This window comes from Callospermophilus lateralis, chromosome 8 (assembly GCF_048772815.1).
Source record: "Callospermophilus lateralis isolate mCalLat2 chromosome 8, mCalLat2.hap1, whole genome shotgun sequence".
Lineage (NCBI taxonomy): Eukaryota > Metazoa > Chordata > Mammalia > Rodentia > Sciuridae > Callospermophilus > Callospermophilus lateralis.
Window position 1 is genome coordinate 3,946,475 of NC_135312.1, and position 22,968 is coordinate 3,969,442.

Below are 22,968 nucleotides of genomic sequence, written 5' to 3' on the forward strand. Positions count from 1 at the left end.
GACAAACCTCCACACACTCAAACACACATTGGAATCCCAATGCCCTGAAATCCAATATGCAGGAGAGAGAGCCCACCCTCAGGAATTTATCCTAGGAAAATAATCAGAGCCAAGGGAGTAACGTACACACAAGGACACTCGCCAGGAATTCCTTCTACATCTTTACATTAGTGAAAATTGAAAATGACTCAGATGTCTAAAAACGAGGACTTGGTTAAATAAATAATACCTCCTTCAGACGGAGGCATATCATGCAGCCATTAAAAATAGCAGTTGTGAAAATATGTCGGCACATAAGAAAATGTTTAATACATAATTCTGTTGAGATTCAAAATTGATAAAACATGTATAAATTTGCATCTTAAAAAGACTAGTGAGAATGTTCATCTCAGATATTAATAGTTTTAATCTCATGAGTTGGGGTTAACACAGGCCTTGCTTTTATGCCTCATCTATTTTACAGCTTCCAAAATTCCTATGGTGACCACAAACCTCAGTATTTAAAAGGAAAATATTCTCTGAGGGAGAATTTTCTAGAGAGGAATTTGCCAACCTCCACATCAAGAACCTCTTCACAGGGGCTTGTGGTGTACTCAGGGACCCCTTAGGAGGAACAGGAAGCCTCGCACCCAGATCCACGGTGGCGCTTTGAGGATGGCCTTCAGCTCAGCCAGCCCACACCCCTGTCAGTGCAGAGCTTCTGTCACTTTCAGGGACAGGAAGAACACATCTAAAGAAGCAGCGATGCCTCTGATGGAGGGGACATGCAGGAGGTTGTCACCAAGGCCCTGGGGGTCCCGGAGGAGAGGTTTAACCCTCAGGATGGGAGATGGGGAACCTGGAAGGTGAACAGAGGCTGAGGGAGGTCCCTGGCCCAGCAGGGACAGGTGACGGGTAATGTGACAACTCCAGAGGAGAGTCAGCCTCCGTCCACAGCCACCCTCCCACCGCCCGTCGCCCACTCTCAGAATCATCATAGATGAGCACGTGAGCCAGGGAGCCAGCCAGGGGCCCAGCGTGTGTGGGCCAGCCCGCTATCTGGGCTGGCCTCCTGGCAGGGAGAGAAGCCAGATTCCCAGCAAACTGTCCCAACGCTCCGTCTTAAAGGAACCTTCTTCCTGGGCAGGGCCACCAGGTCTTCAGAGGCAGGTTCCGCAGCAGAAGTCAAATGCAGCCCTCACCAGAGCAGGGAAGGGCAGCCTGCCCCCCGCCCTCCGAGGCCAACTGCGGCCCTGCTAGAGTGCAGTCTGGGATCAGAGAAGATTTTGGGCACCTGCTGCATAGATTTGACAGGGCTTAGCAGGATGAGCGCTAGGGAGGCTGGGGATCAGCTGGCTGGGAGCAGACCCAAAAGACCACCTTGGATGCAGCAGCAAGGGAGGCCCTGGCTAGGGAGAGCTGCTCAGGAAGCCTCCCTGACAGCCCTTCTCAACTCTGGCAGAGAGGGGACAGACATGTGTCCCTGGTTCTCTCAGCCTCATGATGGTGTGGGTGACAAGACATTATTAAGGGCTGTTTCCTCTCTGTCCTCACCACTCAACTCCTGAGTCTTGGATGTCAGAGCCTGAATGGATAGATTGATGGATGATGGACAGGTGATGGGTGGGTGGATGGATGATGGACACATGATGGACAGATGGATGGATGATGGACAGGTGATGGGTAGGTGGATGGATGGGTGGATGGATGATGGACAAATGATGGATGGATAGATGATGGACAGATGATGGGTGGGTGAATGGATGGGTGGATGGATGGATAGATGGATGATGGACAGGTGATGGGTGGGTGGATGGATGGATGGATGGATGGATGATGGACAAATGATGGATGGATAGATGATGGACAGATGATGGGTGGGTGGATGGATGGGTGGATGGATGGATAGATGGATGGATGATGGACAGGTGATGGGTGGGTGGATGGATGGATGGATGATGGACAAATGATAGATGGATAGATGATGGACAGATGATGGGTGGGTGAATCGATGGTGGATGGATGGATGGATGGACGGACAGATGATGGATGGGCAGATGGATGGTGGGTGGGAGGGAAGGAGAGGAGCCACACCAGAGGGCCACCCGCTCCAGGCCCCCAGCACACAGGGCCCTTTTTGTGGATGGAGCTCGGCCCGGCCCAGGGAGAATCGGATACAGAAGGAAAGGAGGAAGGAGGAGGAAGGAAAGCTCCTGATGGCTGATTAGAGGGACGGGAGGAGACGGTGGGAAGAACCAAGGGGAGGACGATGGCGGAGAAGTCCCAGGGACAAAGCCAGGACCTGAGGAAGGCAGGTACTGAAGTCGAGGCAGAGAAAGGCCTTGAGGGACCGGGACACGGGGCTGTCCTCAAGCTGCCATGACCTCTCAGTCACCTGTCCCAGAGCGCTTCACACCAGACCTCATTACCAAACTCATCACACTGTTGATCTGCACCGGATCATTTATTGACAAATGCGAACGCTGCAAGCTTCTGAGGCGGGCCCCTCTGATCTCTATCTGCTCTGAGTCTTGTTGAGATCAGACTCAGTCTCCATGGTGATGAGAGGGCGGACACCAAGAAACACGGCCAGGAGCGCAGTGCAGCCACCGCACAGGAGCCCGCAGCAGGTCCCTGGAGCCTGCTGAGCGCCGAGTGTTTGGGGAGCTTGTCTGAAGCCACCTCCGTGGCACGTGCAGTCCGCGTCCAGGTCTGCACAGTTAGCATTTTGACAGGAGGCTCCGGTTGTCACCAAGACCAGGGGAAACAGAGTCGTGGTCAAACCAAGGTCTGTGTGCGTGGAGACCTGGACCAGCGACTGGGCGCCCATCCCCTGCCTTACAGTGTGCGGCTGCTGCTCTCGAAGCCCCTCTGCGGGCCACCAGGGCAAGGCTGGTGTTCCTGTCACCTTCCCATCAGAGGCCGTGGCTTTGGACGCTCACCTGCATCGACCCACACAGCCCCATCAGCTCATCAGCGCCTGGAGCCTGACGCCAGCACCACCAGGAAATGAGTGGACCCCTGGGGCAGCTGTGGGTAGGCAGAGTGCCTGCACAGTGTGGCTCCAGGGAAGCAGGCTGAGCCCAGGTCTGCTGGGGGGGACACCATAGAAAGACAGAAGCAAATCTGACCTCAGAGTAACACAGCCAACAGGAGCCACCTGAAAACCTCGGGCGCCAGCCCTCCTGGAATACAGGTGCTCAGAAACAGTTCCCAAAGTGTGTTCCATGGAACCCAATCCCAGGACACGCTGCAGAACACAAATAAAGTAATACTTAAGTATTAAAATGGACAAGTAAAATAAAAATTAAGCCAAACACAAACCAAACAAAATGAAAAATTTTAAAATGAAATAAGATTTAATAAAATACAATAAAATTAGAGATCTCGGAAGGAGGTGAGATGGGGAGTGCCACAGCCCTTTCTGGGAGGTGCTGTGGCTGGAGTATGAGAGGTCTGGGGACCTTTCTCCAAACTAGGGACACCTATCAAATCTGGCCACAAAGCGTCTTTCCTGGAGCAGTGCAGATGGCACCCCTGTCCCACCTGTGTCCCTGCCTCATTCAGAAGCAGCCCCTCCCCTCCCCACCTTGCAGATGCAGGCTCCAGGGGGCCTGCTGTGGCCACTGGAATTCCCGCAGGCGCAGCAGCCCCAGCAAGAGCCCTCCTGGTTGGGCTCAGCTCCTGAACCTGTGTCATGTATGAAGAGAATGTGTCCTGGTGGCCTTGTCCTGCTCCAGTAACACAGGTCCCAGAACAAACTCACGGAGCAGCCCAAGCCGGCTGGCAAGAGGAGAGGAAGCTGAGCGACGCTCCCTGTCGGGCATCCTCAGGAGACATGGCACCAGGGCCCGCTGCAGCCCTGAGTGGAACAGCAAGATCCCCAGGGACTGAGAGTGCCCAAGGCTCCTCCAGGGGGCGCCCACAGCGTCCACCCCCATGTGCTTCAGGGGCAAGTCACCAAAACCAAGTCAGGGCTGTAAATCAAACTCCAAACGCAGGAGGTTAAGACAAGCTGAACGGGAAGGATGGGTGCAGACAGGCGTGTTCATGCGGAGGCTCAGTCCACATAGATTGAGGTTCACGCACCAGTTTGTATTTTAATTTTGTTTTGTAAGAGACAAAACCCAAGTGGGAATGATCGGCACCCATTTTAAGGCAGAGATTATTTCTAGGAGGGAGTGGGGACTGAGGACAGTGTTGGACTTTACCTGAATCTATTCTAGTGTTTCCTTCTAGAGACAGGAAGAGATCCCACACAGGTGGGCAGGATTCGAGGAGCTGACACAGCGAGAACAAGGAGCCACATCAGAGGGCCACCGGCTCCAGGCCCCCAGCACACAGGGGCCTCTGTGTGGATGGAGCCCGGCCTGGCCCAGGTTCAGCCAGCTGGCTGCGAGCGTGGCCCAGGCTCCAGGGTGACCCCAGAACCACCAGGCCTGCTTCTCTGTGGCCCTGGAACATCGGTGTCTCCTGGAACTCATTAAAAATGCGGCTCTCAGGCCCCATCCAGACCCCGGCGTCAGGGCCTGCATCACCAAGACCTCGTGAGAGCGGCCGCCCTCTCCTCAGACCAGGCGTTCAGCCAGGGACAAACGCAGGTCCTGAGGGGAGAAGGGTCCCACTTCTCCATGCACACAGAGCCCCCTGGCAGATGTGCCACGTGCCATCCGGTGGGGCAAGGGAGAAGATGACATCTAAAACCTGTCGGGGACGATAGTGAAAAGGAGCCGGGGCATGGAGGCCTGTGAGGGCCAGCCAAGGGCTGCTCTTCCGCTCTGTCTCAGGGGGACAGTTCATCCCTAGGACTAGTCCCACTTTAAAACCCAGAGTCCAGAGGCCCAGGAAGCCCTCCAGTCTGTGGGCCCCTCGTTTATCACAGTGACCCCCTGGCCTGGCAAGGGGGCCCTGAAGTGACACTCGCTGTGTTATGGAGTGCACACAATGTCATGGGGACTCTGAGCGCTCGGGGTCTCCCCACTCCACAGCAGCCCCCGCTCCCCTGGGGCAGGGTTGCGGAAGGGCTGGGATGGGCAGGAGCTGGGCACCAGGAGCCAGCCAGGAAGAGCAAGCAGGAGGAGTGGGTGTGGTGAGAGGAGGGAGGACAGGGCAGCGGGCGGGGCTGGAAGGTCCCTGTGAGCCAGCTGCCGTGGCAGAGGTGGAAAGGGAGAGTGGCCAGGGGGTGGGCACCGAGATGGGGCCACTTAGGGAATTCTATCAGAAGGCATCGCCAGGGCTTAGTGATAGACTGTGTGGTGGACTGAATGGTAGCATCAGAAGAGATGCCCCCCTGAACCATGATTTTCACTGGAAAAGGGGTCTTTGCAGATGTGACTGAGGTAAGGTTCTCAAGATGACCTCATCCTGGACCACCCAGCTGGACCATCCCAGTTTCCTGAGAAGAAGCTCAGAGGAGAGATACACAGGGACAGCCACGTGAAGACCCAGGCAGGGATTGAGTGGTGGCCACAGGGTCCTCCAACAGCCACCAGGAGCTGGGTCCTGCCTTCAGCGGAAGTGCTGCCCTGAGACACCTTAACTTGGACTCTGACCCCCAGGACGGACGGAGGACACATTTCTGCTGTTTTAGCCCCACCCCAGCCCCACCCCAGACTGTGGTCAAGTCTTACACTGGCCACTGCTCTCAGACAGCTGGGAGGACAAAGTCAGGATGGACTCAAACACAGTCCTGGCTGGAGGGAGAAGAGCTTGGCCATTAGCCCCAGGAGGAGGGCGCCAGGCGGCCTCCACCCTGGGGAGCCCATTCCTCCCCCCAGCCTTGTTCCCGGGGCCTGGAGGTGGAGCAGGGGATCCACCATAAGGAAGACACTGCAGATCACGGATCATCAGGGCAGGAGGAAGAGCCGACTGGCACGGGCCCATTAGATGCAGGACAATTAAAAATGTATTTGGCATAGATTTCAGAGAGCCATTTCTAGAATGTAAATACCATACCTGTCATTAAAAATGTATTTACTGGAATTACCCAGGAGGATTCTCGGGAGGCTGGGTGTGCATTCGGTAAGTAGGTCTTTAATAACCCCATTTAATATGCGCTCCCCAGACACAGCCCACAAACCGCATCCTCCCGGGCCTCAGAGGCCGACAGAGGCGGCGGCTCCCAGGGAAGGTCCAAGAGCAGACTTTAAGTTCTCAGGGCTCCCCACCGAGTCCCACCGTGGACAGATGGCAGGACGGGACAGATGATTCCCAGGGGAGAAAATGGGGCCAGCACTCAGGCAGGGGAAGCAGCTCACCCCTAGGAGGCAAGGGGAGCAGAGTGGAATGACAGCCCTGCCGTCCTAGGAAGCTGGGAGCCACTGCTGCCCAGGAGTGGGGGCCTGCCTGGCAGCCATGTGCGTCCCCTTGAAGAACCCACCGCTCTGCGCCCCCGCTGAGCCTGCCCTCACGACTCAGGAACGTCACTCCGCCAGGTCCATCCCAGGGAACCGGAGGGAAAGGAGAACTATGTGCCTAAGGTTTTCATGGCAGCATTGACTCTGGGAAGGCAAAGCTGGGGGACCCGCTCCCGGGGCCAGCGTGCAGCTGAGAGGGCGACAGCCACGTGACAGCGTGGAAAACTGGAGATGGAAGCGAACACAGCCCTTCAGTGCGCGTCCACATCTGCGTGGGCGCATCAGCATGACGAGAGGACATGAACAAAGAGAGTGATCGCAGCCGCGGCACGCAGGCTTTCCTGAGACGACTCACTCCGCATGCATGTTTAATAAAGGCCAGGAGCCGTCTGGGCCTCCAGACAGTGATGAGAGGAACGAGCAAAGTCAGGCTCTGTTGATCTGCTCTGGGGAAAGGCTAAACGCAGACCAAGCCGCTCTGGAGACTGTGCCGCACCTCCTTCTGTCCCACAGCCCCTCCAGGGCCCCCCACCCCCTCCTACAGGACGAGCACCTCCCACCCCCTTGGGGCAGCTCTGAGTGGGGCTTCAGAGGGGGCTCCCCGACCTGCTCCTGAAGAACCCTGCCTGAGCCCGTCAGCAAGGAGTCCTGGGCCCCGGGCCCCAGGGCCAGCCAGGCTCAGTCCCCACACCCCACCAGGACCTGCAGCAAGATGGTCCGCACAGTGCAGATGGCAGCAGGAAGGACCAGCCGTTCACCACCCCAACACCATTAGAGGTACGCAGTGGGGGCCGAGGAACCCACACTCTGGAAATCTCTAGGGAGCTGTCCCAGGGGAGGGGTCACCAGGGCCCTTCAGGTCTTGACTGACAGGCAGTTGAGGGAGCTGAGCCGTCTTGCTTGGAGGAGGAGGAGACTGAACTGTGTCCGTCCATCTCATCCACCATGGAGCCAGGGGATCCCCCCATCCGCGCACCATCTGCCCAGCAGCAAGGCCACACCCTGCAGGGGTCTGCCAGCCCCGAGGAGCCACGGCTTAGGAGCCGAGCCAACGCCTCTGCGTAAACCCTAAAGGGAAGCCCAAGGGACCCCGCTGGGACTCAGTGCCTGAGCGGTTTCTGCTCTCATCCGGAAACAATGGACGGCCAGCGAGGAGGCTGCCAGAGCAAGTCAGGGGGGGCCGCGCGGGGGCGTCAGGAAACACCTCCTCCTGGAGGAATGCGGCCGTGCCTGACCCCGTTTTCTGGCAGTGGTGATGGAATTGGAAGAACAGGCCCAGGAACCGGGACGAGTTCGCAGCTGGGAGCCTGGGAGCCGGCTGGGAAACGCACTGGGGAGCCAGGGGAGCGGCTGCCTTAGCCCACGGTGGCCAGGCCAGCTGGCTCAAGGGGACACAGCCAAGGTCCCAAGTCCAGGCGCCACAGCAATGACTTCCCAATGCGACACAGAAATCCCACCACGAGGACCCACAGAGTGGGGCCCCGAGTCCTCCTGCCAAAAGCAAACCAAAGGCAGAATGCTGCCTCCCACAGACCCCAGTCCTGACCAGCAGAGTGGGCCAAGGAGGAAAATGAACCAAAAGGAATTAATTACCACTTGGGAAACGCACAGTGGAGCCGCAGGGCTCCACGCCCAAGAACCAGCCGGTGGAGGACCGGCGAGTCCTCTTGGGGAAAAGTCTGCACCCACGGCCCAGGAGGGCTGGCACCCTGCAAGGGACGTAAACAGGGCGGATGGGGGCCAGCTGAACAGTCTCCCCAAAGCTCCTCCTCACTCCCCTTCTGCAGACACCAAAGGGTGGCCAGTGTCCTCCGGCCACATTCACGTGTCACACATAAAGAGATGTCCCGCTAAGCCCAGAAGAAAGGGAAACACCTCCACCATGAGGAGGGGGGCTCGTTGTGGAGGCTGCCGGAGCCACGTGGGACGTCCAGCGGCACAGGGAAAATGCGCACTGACCTGAATTCACAACACACCCTTGGAGGAAACAAAAGGAGAGGATAACAGAGAGGGGAGGGGAGGGGAGGGGAGGAGCAGCTCTGACCTGCACCCAGCCGCGCCCTCCGCTAAACTGCCAATCCATTTCAGCCTCTCCTGAGTGCACTGTCCAGGCAGAGAGCCCCAGGCCTCCACGGCAGGAAGGCGCTAAAGCCTCAGTCCTTAGTCGAGACCCCAGAGTCGCCACACAGGTACAGCGCAGGACAGAAAGGCCCACCATCAGGCTGACTTACCGCCACAGAGAACTTTCCAGAACCTTCCCCATGTCTGCATGGTAGTACTTCGTCAGGATCAAGATCACCTGTGGAGTTAACAGGAAAAGGTGGACATGAGCTGGTTGCAGTTCTCAAAGAGGGATACAGGGACCTCCCCCTGGGCTCTGGGGTCTCAAATACAGCTGCTCTAGAGCACTCGCGCCAGAGCATGCAGACGCGGGCTTGTTCCCATGACTTCTGCTGCTCAGAACTACTCTGGGGACACTCCGATCCTGTGAGATCTTTCTACCCGACACCACTTGGCAGGAATCATCCAAACCCAGCCTTGCACCATCTCAAACTGCGACCAAAGGAACAGCCGCGGTGGCGGTCCCCTGGGCGCACTGGGCACACTTGGCAAGGCTTCTGAAGACAGGGCCTCTCCACCAGCGCCACGGAGAATCCCCAAGCCAGCGGGAGCAGCTGCGAGCCCGCCGCCCCAGACAGGAGCAGGCCCCTGCGGGCCATGCTGTCATTACTTTTTCCAGAGTGGTGGCTGCTGTCAGAGCTGATGACAGTGGGGGGACGGTGGGCAAGATGGCTGAGACTGCCAGAGGGGGTCCATAAATCATCGACCGCACACGTGTGCGCGCACACACACACACACACACACACACACACTTATTTTGTTGTTAAACTATTCAACACGTTCTTGGGGCCCTCGTAACAAAGCTGTTTTCATTTCAGTCCTGTACAGAAAATGCAGCCATTTAGAAAATGAGAATAAATGTGTTTAAGAACATTCAAAATGCTCTTAAAAACGGGTGCGTGAACCAACAAAAAAGAGAGAGAGAGGAAATGGGGATCCGTCAGCCCCTGTGGGAAAGGAGATTGATCCCCAATTACTCCAGCGGCCACAGTGTTCTCACGTCCATCCCATTTCATCTCTCTGCTGCCAGTCCGCGTTAGTGGTTCCTAACACTCCCGTTGCCATGGGAACCCCGGGAGGCTCAACGGGGCACCCCCAGGTCCCCGGCATGCCAGCTAGCCTGGTTACTTTGGGGTCGCCAGGCCAGCCGTGGCCAGCACCCTGGCTGCTCCCCGATGCTGAGCTTTGGGGAGCTCGGCCTGCGGGGCATTGCGGACGCGGCCAGGAGCCTGTGGACGGCTGTCTTTCTTTCCCTGGTGATTAGAGCAGGGAAGATAGGAGGAGGGATGTCAACCGAGACGGGACAGCGTGCGTCTGAGGCAGGATGATTAAAAGAAGAAGAAAGGGAGGCCTTGTCGACAGCCGCTGTCCCTGCCTGGCTCGGGAACAAAGCCACCTCCTCTTGCCAGCTCACAGCCTGCCCGAGTCAGAGCCGGAGCCTCTGAAGACGGAGGCGGCACTGAGTGACAGGGCCCGGACGGGCAGGAGACAAGCGTATTTTTAACCTATTGATTTATATTTTATATGGTCTCGCTGTCCCCAGAGGGGTTTTTGTGGAGCTGGAGCGTGACAGCTGGAAGGAACCTCAAAGTCTGTTTCATCCAGTCCCATCCAGGATGAAATCATCGCTCCAACCTCATCCCCATCACAGCCGGGCCCAGGGCTCTGGGCATGCCTCACGGGTGGGAGCTGGCCCCAGACTGGCACTCAGGCCCTGCACGGGCTGCCTGATTTGGAGGCTGCCCGGTTTTGAAGGCTGCCTGGTTTGGAGGTTGCCTGGTTTTGGAGGCTGCCTGGTTTTGGAGGCTGCCTGGTTTGGAGGCTGGGCTTGATTCCAGGAGCTCCTGCCTGCGTGGGCTGGCCTTGCTGGGTACTCCCACTCCCGCCCACCCCCAGCCTCCACTCCAGCCGGCCCAGCCTTCGCACAGGCTCTTCCTCACCCGGGACCCTCTTCCCTGACGTCCACCCCTATTTCTTGGTTCACTGTAGCCACATGGCCTTGGGAAGTGTCCCAGACAACCCCCTGGGACAGCACCCCACATGGCCCCTCTCCACTTCCCCACCCTGCATAGCTCACAGGGTCTGTCCTCACAGGACTGGTCTTGTGCTGTGTCCCCAGGGCTGAAGCATGGGAGCCACTAGCAGAGACACCAAAGCAGCTTTTCCCCAAGAAAGGACGAAGGCGATGATGCCAGGCAGAGGCAGGGCCCCGGGAAGGCCCCAGCTCCTGCCTCCATGCCCAGGGCACCCTTTTGCCATCAAGAGGACACGCTGTCCATGCCCCACACTGGGAAACAGGACTGCTCTCTGGGGCTGCCTCGAGGGGCTTGTAGCACGCTTGGTTACCCTGGTGTCGGCGTGGTCCTGATGTGCCAGGGCCAGCACCCAGGTCCACTCGCTCACCCCTTCCCACGGCCAGGGGGCCTCTGGATGCTCTTGTCCTGTTTTACAGATGAAGAAACCAAAGCAGACAGAGCTGCAATGATCTGTCAAAACCACACCCCGCGGCGCAGAGCTGGCCGCCCAAGCTGCTGGACCTCAGGCAGGCACCTCTCGGCCAGGCCCAGACCCTGTTTGCAGGAGGCACTTCTAGTGGGTTCAAAGCCTCCACATTGTGACCCTTCTGGGCCTCCACTCCTACTTGGACGCCAGCTGTCCCAGGACCGCCTCCTGCCCCGGGTGGGCCCAGAGCCCTGGGCGCGTTGAGCTGGGAGCAGGGAATCAGGAATGTGAGAGGAGTGGCCCGGGTGCCACCCTCGGGGGCTCCTGATGCTCAGACGCCCAGGCTCAACTAGGAGAGAGAAGGGAACAGGCCTCTGCCACCAAGGGGGAGGACGGTGCACTCCTTACTGTCACCCTCGCATTTCGACTAATTTCCAGTCCTCCTGGCCCCGGGGGTGTCGATGCAAGGATTTGTCCTCATGCAGGAAATCTGCCCATGGGTGCTGGGTGACTCCTCGTGCCAGCTCAGCATGCCACGGGTGTGAGTCCGTGTGACATGGACACAAGCAGACCCCGTGGTGAAGGCTGCTATAGCATCACCACCGAGGAGCTCACTGGCAGGACTGTTGCCCCAGGGCCTCTGCATGTGAGCTGGACACTCCTCCCACGCTGCACTGCCTGCTGCTGCTCTCTCTGAAAGCTGCCTCCTCCTGGAAGCCTTCCCTGACCACCCAGGCTGGGCACTCCAGGAGGGAGGGCCTGCATGGTCTCCAGAGCCAGTCTAGGCACTGGTCAGCCATAGGGTGAGGGAGCCAGATGGGTCATTGCTGAGTGAAGTAATCAGCTGCAAACTGACTTAGAAAGACCGAGACTGACCCTGGTGAGGCCTTTCCCTCCCTGTCCCACCTGTCCACTTGCCCAGTGTGGAGTGTAATTCTAGAACTAGTGGGAAATCCCATCATCCCAGATGGGACCACCCACAGCACAGCAGGCAGCTGTGGAAGTTTTGCTTTGGTGGAGACAGAGCCTCACTGCATTGCCCAGGCTGGCCTTGGACTCCTGGGCTCAAGGGATCCTCCTGCCTCAGCCTCCCGAGGGGTGGGGACTACTGGCATGCACCAGCACACCCAGGGAAGCAGCTGCGTAAACCGCCTGGCTGCACTGACGCGTGAACTGAGGAACAGAGAGGGGTGCTCCTGGGCTGGGATGGGAACAGGCAAAACTCATCCACCATCGAGCACAGGAAGGGAAAGGGAGGCCAAGAAAGAAGGCAGGGCGGGAGAGGCTGCAGCAACGGGGCAGGGGTTCAACAGGCCAGCCGCGGTCTCAGCCAGCCAGGCACCGCGCCCACGGGCAGAAAGGCACCAGCTTCCTGAGCCCACAGGCACCTCAGTCTCCAGGACCATGACATGCTCTCTGCCCGTATGCTCAAAGAGGCTCAGAAAGGCACGGGCAAGGGTGTGGGCATGTGTAGAAAAACACCACACACCACAGCAGGGGACCCCGCGGGAAACCCACACGCACCACAGCAGGGGACCCCGCAGGAAACCCACGCGCACTGTCGGGATGCCTCCCGCACTAAGCTGCCCGTCACATGCACGCACTGGGCCCGCGCCTGCCTCCGTGGAGTCCCGACCCAGCCACCACACCTGCCATCCTACTCCTAAAACACCAGGTCCACAGAGAGGCCAGCGGCTCTTCCTGGGGACCAGCAGGGGAGGCCCTGAGGCTCCCGAAGCCCAGGCCTGTTCTGCTAGCCACTGCCCCTCACAGGACCTGGGCAAGCGCCCTGTTCCTCTAGCCGCGGTTCTCTCAAGTACCCAGGGGCCTAGGAACTCCCTGCTCCGCTGGCACCTCAGTGAAGAGGGTCACCCCCAGAGAAGGCCACTCAAGGAACCCCTGCCACCCCAGCAGAGGGACAGTGATCAGGGACTGCGGGAGGCCACCCTGACTCAGCGGGTGGAAACAGATCGTCCCAGCATTCTCGGCCAAGAGGGAGCCAAGAGGGAGCGAGAGGTCTCCTCCGGGAAGTGTGAGCCCTGGAGCCACGGGCCGAGGGGGCTCCCTCCAGGACACTGGGAATCAGACGCGGCCTGGTTAAGCTCAGTGAGGCCCACGGTCTGCCCCAGGTGGGATGTGACAGCCCCTCTGCCACACAAACACCCCTGCCCCGCCAAGCAGGGGGTGTCACCCCAGGGGGTGGCCTGGGAAGGAAGGGTCATGGGACACCCTCCCTCCCTCCCACGTGAGTCAGGCTGCCATTCCAACTGCAGGACCCAGCCTGGTGGCCTCAGTCAGCAGGGCACCGTGTGGCTGCAATGTGTCAGCTGACCATGGGGGGAGGGCGCAGCCTGCCCCAAGTCTTAAAGGCACCTTGTGGGGGCACCACGGTCCCCGGCCTCTCTGAACCTCAGCATCCCCTTCTGTTGAGCAGATCCTGTAGGACCTGGCCAGATCCAAGATGCCTCATCAGCAAGGCCACACCCCAGTACAGCTGTTCTCGAAGTCACCCACAGCGTCACCCTTGGGACCACCCACCACTCTACCCTGATATGGATGAAGGCCTCTGAACAGTGCAGGGTGAGTGGGAGCCAGACAGACCACCAAGCAGCCTCTTCCAAGACCTCCACAAGTGACCCCCACAGCCTCCCCCCCACCGGGGCCCACTCCTGCATTGCCCCACACAGGTGGCTTGGGGACACTAATGTCTAAACTCACCCCCAGCAGCACTGTTGGCCATCGCTGGAGCCTGAAGGTGGCCACACGGCACCACAGGGGAACACACCCAGCGGGAGGCAGGGCCAGTGCAGAGGACCCTCCGGGTGCCGCGCAGGACGGGCCAGGCCCCTGGGGAGCAGCTGAATGGCGAGCTGCATCCCGGTCTAGAAGACGGGGTCCGGGTGGGCGCGGGACCTCCCCTCACCCTGCTGGGAGGCGTGTGAGAAGACCCAGGCGGGGACTGGAACCATTCCCACGTGGCCCCCTGGGGCGGGTGACACTAGGGACAGTTGATATTTGTAACATCTTGAACCACAGGCTGCATCGCCTATTCCAAAGAGATTTTTTAAATAAAACAGAAGGGCCGCCTCCTTCAGAGTCCCCTCCTCCTCGCAGGAGCAGGTCTGAACGCAGGTGGCTTTTCTTGGCTGACCCAAACCACCAAAGGACCACCTTTCTGTTGGTTGACTGTCCACCAAGAGGAGCCGCAGGGCATTTGTCCCATAGGTCCTGGGGCGCTCTCTGTCCCCTGGACTCACAAAACTCTTCTGCTTGGGAGGGGGAGGGTTCAGAGCCACGCAGAGCAGACCCCGCACACCACCTGCTTGCTCTCTACCTCTGCACTGGTGTGTGAGTGTGCAGGGGTGAGCTCCTGTGTGCACTTCAGGCACCTGAGCCACTCCCGGGGTGGCCCTCCCGTGGGCGAGGCTGACCCACCATCCTCCCTTGGCTGTGTCCTTCCCCACTGGCCTCAGGACAAGAGAAAGATGCTTTCCTTCCTCGGAGGAGGGAGGTTTTGACAGGGGAAGACTACAACCAATGAAAGCATTCAGCAGGCGCTCCATCAACGTGTTTCCTTTCCCCCCATCCCAGGCCAGCTGAGAACTCTGATCCTGGGCTGGCTGTGAGGCTGTAGCCCAGCTCTCTTCCTGCAGAGGCCTCCCCTCGGCCTCTCAAGGGACAGCTGAGCTAGGTCAGACCATGTCTGCCTGAGGCCAAGCCCACGGCCCTTTCTAGAACAGCAATCTGGGCACTCCCCCAGCCAGGGAAACCAGAGGGCCTTCCCACTGCCCCACAGTGCTGGTCCCCTGCCTCAACCCAGAGAGGGCAGCAGCACATACCCACCCTCCAGGAAGGCAGCCAGGCCTGGGGCCTCCACGCCACAGAGATTCCACCTCTACAGAGAGATCAATGCCATTTAAGAGAAATTGATTCTGCATTCATCTGCCAAGGAGAGGGATCTTGCTTCTCTCCACTAAAGACCACTGAGGACGGGGCTGGGAGTCCACTGAGGCTCAGAAGGCCAGGAGGGGGTGCCTGCTCACTGAGGGAGGAGGCCTCGGCCAGCTCCCCTTCCTGCCCCAGACCCCCGGGGCAGCTCCATCTTGCCCCCAAGCCAGGAGCACCATCACCCCGTCCCCCTGTGCAGGGCCTTCCTTGGCTCTCCCAAGGTCCCAGGGGCCTCTGCTAGCTTCCCACCCCCAAGTGGTCCAAGAGTGTCCTTGTCAAAGCCATCGTGAGCAGGGCTGTTCCCTCCAGGAGCCCTCTGCAGCTGCTGAGCCCGACTCCTGGGCCCCTCCCTGCCAGCCCTCCTCCCTCTGCAGCATCAGGCCCCACCTCGAGGCCCTCAGCTCGGGGGTCTTGCTGGAACCCTGGCTCTGTGGGGGACCAGCTGGGTGTTCCTGTCCTCAGAGCTATGGGAAGATTCATGAGTTTGGGGAAAGTGTGCAAAGGATGAGGGTTGGGATCAGGCTACCGCGTAGGGCTGCTAAGCGCCTGGGCTGGGCTGGGCTGGGTGCTTCTGCTTGCTCTGCGCTCTCTCTAGCAAACACTAGTCTGGGCACGACTTGTTTAGTGACAGGTGGAATGGCTGTCTAATCATCAGTCCCGAGACTTGGTGTGTATAGTGAGACAATCCGTGTGACATTTATCTCACAGGTTAATCCATACCTCTCAGCCACCTCCTGCCATGCATGCACGGCTACCTGCGGCCCCTCCTCCTTCCCTGCCAGCGCAGAGCCCTTGGGTGGTGAACCGAGATGCTGCCTGCTCCAGGAAGCCACCTGGGCTGCCTCCAGCCCAGGCAGCTGGCATCTGGTCACATCGTGCTACGAAGGCCCTGTTTCAGAGTTGCTGCCAAGCAACAGGGTGAGCCCGGGACAGTGCTGCCCACACAGGGTGGGGTGTCTGCAGGGGCCTCGGGCACCTCCTTCTCCCTCCGGGAGGACACACAGAAGGGTGTGGACCAACCAGCCCAGAGAGGGCAGGCCAGTGCAGAGTGTCAGCTACAGCCCTGCCAGTGGCTTGAGGTCTGCGCCCTGACACACCAGGCTCCTGGCCCCAGTGCTGGACGGCAGGTACGCACTGCCTGGGGAGCCATGGAGACCCCACATCCCTGGACGTTCTGCATGGCCTTCATGCGTCCTGCCTAAAAGCTGTATAGGGCTGGGACTGCGCTCCACAGGCAGATGCCGCCTGCCCCTGGCCACTGCGCTCACCCTGGGAGATTGAGGTACTGCGAGGCCTCTGTCACTTTGCACATGGACGGCCTAGGGTTCATCTGCAGGAAGAGTGCACCACACATCGCCTCTCCTCTGAGAGCCCCTGTCCAACCAAAAGCTCCACCAGCCAGGGCTGACCCGGAAGGCCTCAGAGCACCACACCAGCAGGGCTGGCAGGAGCAGGCCCCAAGGGGCACAGAAGGGCAAGCTCCAGGGGGAGCCATAGAGGCATCCGGGCCTTCACCTGGCTGGCCTCCCATCCCTGCCTCCTCAGCACAGGAGTGAGCTGAAGGTGCAGACGCGGCCTCCTTGACAGACGGCTCGCCTGGCACCCGGGCTCCCTAACATCATCCCCTGCTCTTTCCACCAGACCCGTCTGGTTCCTCTGTCCCGTCCCACAGGGACTCGCCATAAGCACCCCCGTAGGGGAAGACTTCCGGGACTCCCCCATCAGGGTTGGCGCCTCCTCTGAGTCCCACAGACCCTGAATGCAATGGTTGTCCAAAAACATGTCAGCCCTGATCCCATGATGTGACATTTGGGACAAGGAACTTTGCAAAGTTCGGGATCTTGGGATGACAGCAGCCTGGACACGCCCCTGAATCCCACGCCGGCAGCGCCACCTCGGGAAGACGACGTGCCAGAAGCCCCCCGAAGCCAGGAGCCGCCTGAACAGGTCTTCCTCGGCATGCACCCCGGAGGGACCACACCCTCCATCGATTTCAGTTGTTAAGCCACTTGGTGAGTTGGGCTTTGTCATGGCAGCCCCAAAACCAGGCACCAGCACTCACCCACTTCATAGATGAGGACGGGGCTCAGCTGTCAGAGGTGATGAGCAGGGACCCGCAGGGCTGGGGTCCCCACTGGGCCAGGCTGACTCTAACCGCGGGACACTCTCACTGTCCAGTTGCCCCTCAGAGAGCGGCCCCGGGAGAAGGGGGAAGGGGGTTCCTGGGGGCCGCAGCTCGCCCCTCCCCGGGCTCACGCAGGAAACGCTGGGGTCCCGCTGGGCTCAGCGCAGAGAACACAGCCGCCCTCCAACAGCCAGACGCCTTCACAGGCACAAGACCAATGTTTAAAAAAAGAGTTGAGAACTAAGCTGGAAAGGACCCCATAAATCAAAATCAGTCAGCAGAAAATAAATGTATGAACGTTACCGATCTGTGGAAAATTGCATTTTTACATCAAATCTGTTTAAGGGATAATGTGTATTTTAATAGGTGGGTCTCGGTAGGCTTTTCCGCCCCAGCCATCCTCAGAAAATATTATTTACCCTCCATTTCTCATAACCCGATTGAATTTTAATTTCACCCATTGCTCCTTTTTAATAGTCACTGTAAGTAAAACTATTAATGAAATTACAAGATTCTTTCTTTCTTTTCTTTTCTTCTTCTTTTTTTTTTTTTTTCTGTTGCCATTCAAGATGAAGCTCTGCGCTCCTCCCTGGAAGAGCCGGGTATTCCTCAGATCTATTTATGGCAACGAAAGGAACCTGGAGAAGCTGTGATGTCGCTCCACTTTCAACATGAGAGGCCCGGCTACCTCCTGCAGGCGGACAGACAGAACCCCTCTCAGGGGACAGCCATCTGTCATTATCTCAGGAACCTGCCTCTGGACACAGCACGTGGGCCAGGCTCAGGGGGCGCAGGCAGGAAGAGGAGTGAGGAAGAAGCCATCCCCAGCACCCAGCTGGGGGGCCTGGGATTCCAGCCACGGCAGCCCCTCAACAACGTCCCTCAGCCGAAGGGCTGCTGACCCCCAGGCTCCTCAGGATGATGGCAGGGCGAGGGGAAGCCCCGGGGCCCAGCACAGCCTGGTTCAGGCCTCGAAGGGTTCATTGCTCAGACCTGTGGCTGGCTGTGTATCACCCTCCTCTCTGACATTTACACTCTGGCCTCCCGCCCCTCTGCGCCACACCCTCCCAGAGCCTAAGGACCAGGCTCCTGGTCCCGGATCCCAGTGCCAGGCACACAGCAGGCCTGCTGGGCTCGCTGCCACAGAGGGGAGCCCTCGGGAAAGTCCCCGTCCCTCCCGGGCTCACCCTTGGGGGAATGGGACTAGGAGCACCTACTGGTCTGGGAAACTCTTTCCAAGAGAGGGGACAGAGCACACTGACCAGGGGAGAGCCTAGAGGAGCTGCCCCCCCACCCCTTCTGCAGGAGAGCCAGGCTCACTGGGAGGAGTGGAGGAGGAGTGGGGGACATGGGCTTCCTGCAGGGAGGGTCTCCTAGGCACAGCTCTGTGCAGAGCCGGGGATGCCACCTCCCAGAAAGGCTGGCCTCTCCTGCTTTGTGGCCTTGGTCACAGCGTGCCACCCTCAAGCCTGCCTCCACCTGTCTAATGGGCTGGCGCCCCCGCGTGGGAGTGCTCCCTCCGCTGGGTGCAGGTCTGTTTGGAGGGGTCATCCCTCTGTCATTTGGGGTGACCAAACAGCTCAAGAAACCCAGTGTGATCATGCCGGGACATCTTTGGACATCGGCAGAATCACTCTCTAAGAGCATATGCTACGAGGCTTTTACTGGGGCTGAATCCCTACTGTCCCCAGGCCCAGTGCTGAAGGCTGGGTCCCAGCTTGGAGCTGATGGAGGTGGGAGCCTTCAGGAGGTGGGCCTGCTGGGGGAAGTCAGCCCGCGCAGGGACACTGGATCCCAGCCCCTTCCCCTCCACTCTGGCCTCCCCCAGGAGGCAGCAGCTGTGTTGTGCAGTGTGCTCTTGTCCCCACGTGCCACCACAAGCCCTAAGCAAGGGGACCCACTGCTCATGGACTGGGCCTCTAAAGCCGCAAGCCTGAACCTCTCTCCCCTGAGTCACTTCTCCAGGTGTCCGTCCGTCATGGTGAGGGCAGGCTGACCCGCCCAGTGTGTTAACTGCTGATGAACCTGCTTCTTTTCCTAAATAGGAAACTTCCCATCATTACCAGAAATGGGGAACAAGCCTGTCACACCTAGAAGGTAACAGCAGAACTAGAGAGTGACCGTTTGCCTGTGTTACGGCTTGAATACGAGGTGTCCCCCAAAAGCTCACGTGTGAGGCAATGAAAGAAGGTTCAGAGGGGAAATGATGGGGTGGTGAGAGTCTTACCCCAGTCAGCGGATTAATCCCTGAGGTCACTGAAGTGGTGGGGTGCGGCTGGAGGAGTGGGAGTAGGGGTGTGGCTTGGGCATACATTTGGAGAGTGGAGTCTCGCCGCTTCCTGACATGATGTGAGCAGCTTCCCTCCACACACTCTTCAGCCACAATGTCCTGCCTCACCTTGAGCCCCAAGGATCAGGGCCAGTCTTCTAGGGACTAAGACCTCTGAAACCGTGAGCCTAAATAAACTTCTCCTCCTCTTAGCTCCGGTTGGGTCCTTTTAGTCACAGGGAAAAAGCTGACCTAAGCAGCCCAAGACACACGGGGCCTGGGGCTGCCACCCACTATCAAGAAGGAGCCAGAGAGGCAGCCACAGCAGACGGCGCAGGTCACACTGCCCCGGCTGTCAGCAGAAGAGGAGGTCATCAGCTGCCCCATCTTGGCCCCTCCCCAGCCTTGGAATTTCCTCCTTTGGAAAACATGGAGTCGGTCTGGATTCAGGATCCCCAGGCCAGATTCCTTGAACCCAGGGGCAGCTCAGGAGGCCAGTGCCCAGGAGCCGCTACTTGTCACGTGCAACTCGAATACAGCCCCAAAGAGCAGTGAGGCTGACAAGGCCAAGCCTCCTGCTCCTGTTCAAGGCTACGTGGACAGGGAGAGCCCACCAGGGAGACCACGCTCTAAAGCCGAGGCCTGCCTAGCAGGAGGCGGGATCCGCACTCGGGCCCACTGGCAGGGAAAGCCCAAGTCAAGCCCCAGTTCCAGGCCAGTGTGAGGACACCTCTTTTAGCAGCCTGTGGCCTCCTGGCCTTCTCTGGGCTTTCCAACACTCGTGCAGCCTGACCAAGTGGCCCTGGGGGAGCTGCAGCAGAATCTCCTGGAGGGAGACTCCCCGCCGGCCACTCCCCTGAAGGACCCCGGATGCTCACACCCTTCCCAGCGTGGCCGTCACTGAGAAACCTCAGGCCCTGGGAATCTTCCAATCTGTCCCCAGCTGGGCTCTGGACAGCAGGGGAGACAGAGTGAAGCAGCAGATTGGGAACAGGGAGCCAGGGACCGGGAGGAGGGAGCCACATTCGCACGCTGAGTGTCTGAGGCTAAGTATTTTAAGATCATTTTAAAAATAACATTTGGTGGTTTCTCAGCAGCAGGGACCGGCAGCTGTCCTCAGCAGGTTTTCTAAGCAGCCGTGGCCTAAGGAACACAGGACTTCCAGAGAGATCTTGGTGTAAATCCTACAAACAAAGCAACATGCTTCCAGGGAGTCCCTTGCCTCTGCCCAGAGAAGAATCCAGAAAGCCTCGGGGTCTGGCAGGACCTGCCTCATCTCTGAGTCTCGAGCAGCCTGGGTGTAGAGCAGACACTCACGGAAGCCACACGTCCCTGGAGAAGAGTGTGTAGTGGGGGCAGCCGGACGGCAGCCTCCGCCACGCACCCCTGAACCGCACCCTCCCAGCCAAGCAGCCCCGAGTTTGCCTTGGTTTGCACACCCTGTAGGAGGGGCCCTCCCTCCGTGGCTCCGTCAGCCCCTGCCCCGCCTGGCGGGCCACACAGCCTGCTCTGGCCCTCCGGCTGCCCTGCACACACCGGCCACCCGCCTCCCTCCCACCCACCAGGCTCAATCGCCCCAGCTCTTGATGAACCTGTTACGAACCACGTTAAACGTGCCTGCGATCTGAAAGACGCTTTTTTTTTTTCCTTTTGTGGTGCTGGGCATTGGATCCAGGGCCTCACACATGCCAGGCAAGCGCTCTACCACTAAGGGACATCTCCAGCCCAGAATCGGCATTTTAGAGCAAGTCCTCAGGAAGCAGCGGCCCACACCCCGATCTGCCTCCCTCCAACCACGTCCTCAGCCCCGTCCCTCGCATAGGACCTGGGACGCAGCAGCATTCCACCGTGGCCACATGCTTCTGGTTTCAATGTGGGTGATGGGCACACAAACCACACAGAGGAACAAATAAGGGGCATCTGACAGAAGGCTCTCTTCTGCCGCCGTCTCAGCCAAGCTCAGTTAGAAATGCTGAGGATGAGTCTGTGTCCATGGTGGACAAGACGGCAAGAGGAAGCGTGCTCTTTCCTCTAGTCGAGAGTCGCTGAACGGCCGAGACTGAATGGGACAGAGCCAGGTTAGATCTCGGCTACTGGTGACATCTGAGAGAGGTGGCAGGTGGCCACAGGGAGCGGGGCACAGAGTGCCAAGGCCTTGGAGGGCCATGCTGCCTGGGGCCCTGGAGTTCTCTCGGCGCGTGGACAGGATGCACCCAGCAAGGGGCGTTGGTGAGCTGAACGGCCTCCTCCTGCAGGCCTGGGCCTGAGGAGAGGCACCTGAGTGTGGACGCAGGGAGGCTCACGGAGGTGACTTGCAGAGGCCAAACTGGTTCCCTACCACAGCCGTGTAGAGCCAGCGCTGGGTGTGAGCCTGGGCACAGGGTGCGAGCCCACCTGCTTCTCCAGGAAGTCCACACTAGTCTGGCTCAGGTTAAAAGCAGAAATAAAATAAATACCCTCCTTTGAGAAAACAAAGGCTTTTGGAGAGAGGAAATGGTGGAGGGTCAGGTTCCTGGACACAGAACATGAGGTCTTCATTTCTGAAACCTAATTCTCAAGATCTCCCCAGGGCACGCTCAAGGCGTCTTCCTCTGAGGGATGAGAAGGAGACGATTCGGCTGGGGCCCAAACATATGGCTACTTGTACCTTCAGAATACCAACCAGGAGGCCCCTTCAGGAGCGACTTGTTATAAAACAGGCCTGTCCAACCAGCCCCCGGGTAAACTTCCTGAGCTGACTTAGCTACATCAAAAGCTCGGCACTTCACCACCAGCTGTGGCAGAGAGCGGGCTACCATCCTCAGCGAGGGAGTGCCCACCGCCATCACATCAGGGCTGAAAACAGAGCCCTCTCCATCAACTTGACAAAGACAAAAAAAAACGTGAACTGAAAGCCCTGTCTGAAATCAACGGTGATTGAAAGTCAACGCTGGAGCAAAGCTGGCAGAACTAGGCCAAGACCCACAGCGTGGGCCCGGCTCTCAGAGGGGAGGCTCCCGTGATGACCGTCTGCTGGGACCCAGCTGGGCACAGCCATGTGGCTTTGTGACATTCTCCCGTTCCCTAGAATCAGAACACTGGCAGCAGGTCTAGCTGTCACCACGTCACCTCCCAGCTCTGGGGTCGGGCTGACACATCTGCTTGTCAGCATTCAAAGCTGGATCTGTGGGCTCATCTGCACTCTTTATTTATCATTCGAAGCCAAAAGCAATCCCCGCTGGGGGCTGGCTCCATAGACTGTGGCCAAACCATTCAAGTCAATCAACAGATGGCAGAGAAAGAGACAAGCAGTGATCTAAGAAGGCGTGCATGGCCCAGGATGGCTAGATGAACCCCCTGACATCATGCACAAAGCACACCCTGCCAGGCCAAGAACATCCCGGCCCCAGCGCAGAGCCAAGGCCACAGCAGACACGCTCCAAACATGGACCTGAGATGCAAAGTCAGGGGGGTTTTTGACAGAAAGTCAAAGCTTTTTTTTTTGTTGTTATTGTTTTTAGCTTTGGTACCAGAGATTGAACCCAGGGCCACTTAACCACTGAGCCATATCCCAGCCCTTTTTATGTTTTATTTTGAGTCAGGGTCTTGCTAAGCTGCTCAGGGCCTTGCTAAATTGCTGAGGGTGGCTTTGAACTCACAATCCTCCTGCCTCAGCCTCCAGAGTTACTGAGATTACAGTTGTGCCATGGTGCCTGGCTCGGCAAAGGTTTTCAAGTATACACGCACAG

The 22,968-nt window shown here is 58.7% G+C and overlaps 1 protein-coding gene across 1 annotated transcript in view; it reads right to left on the reverse strand.

Annotated features, from left to right (window-relative positions):
* The window catches only part of Sorcs2 (sortilin related VPS10 domain containing receptor 2), a 291,097-nt gene that overhangs the window by 144,356 nt on the left and 123,773 nt on the right, over window positions 1–22,968 (reverse strand). Inside the window, exon 2 of the mRNA XM_077110199.1 lies at window positions 8,567–8,634. Coding sequence (XP_076966314.1) covers window positions 8,567–8,634 — 68 coding nt within the window. The remainder of the gene's footprint in view (window positions 1–8,566; window positions 8,635–22,968) is intronic.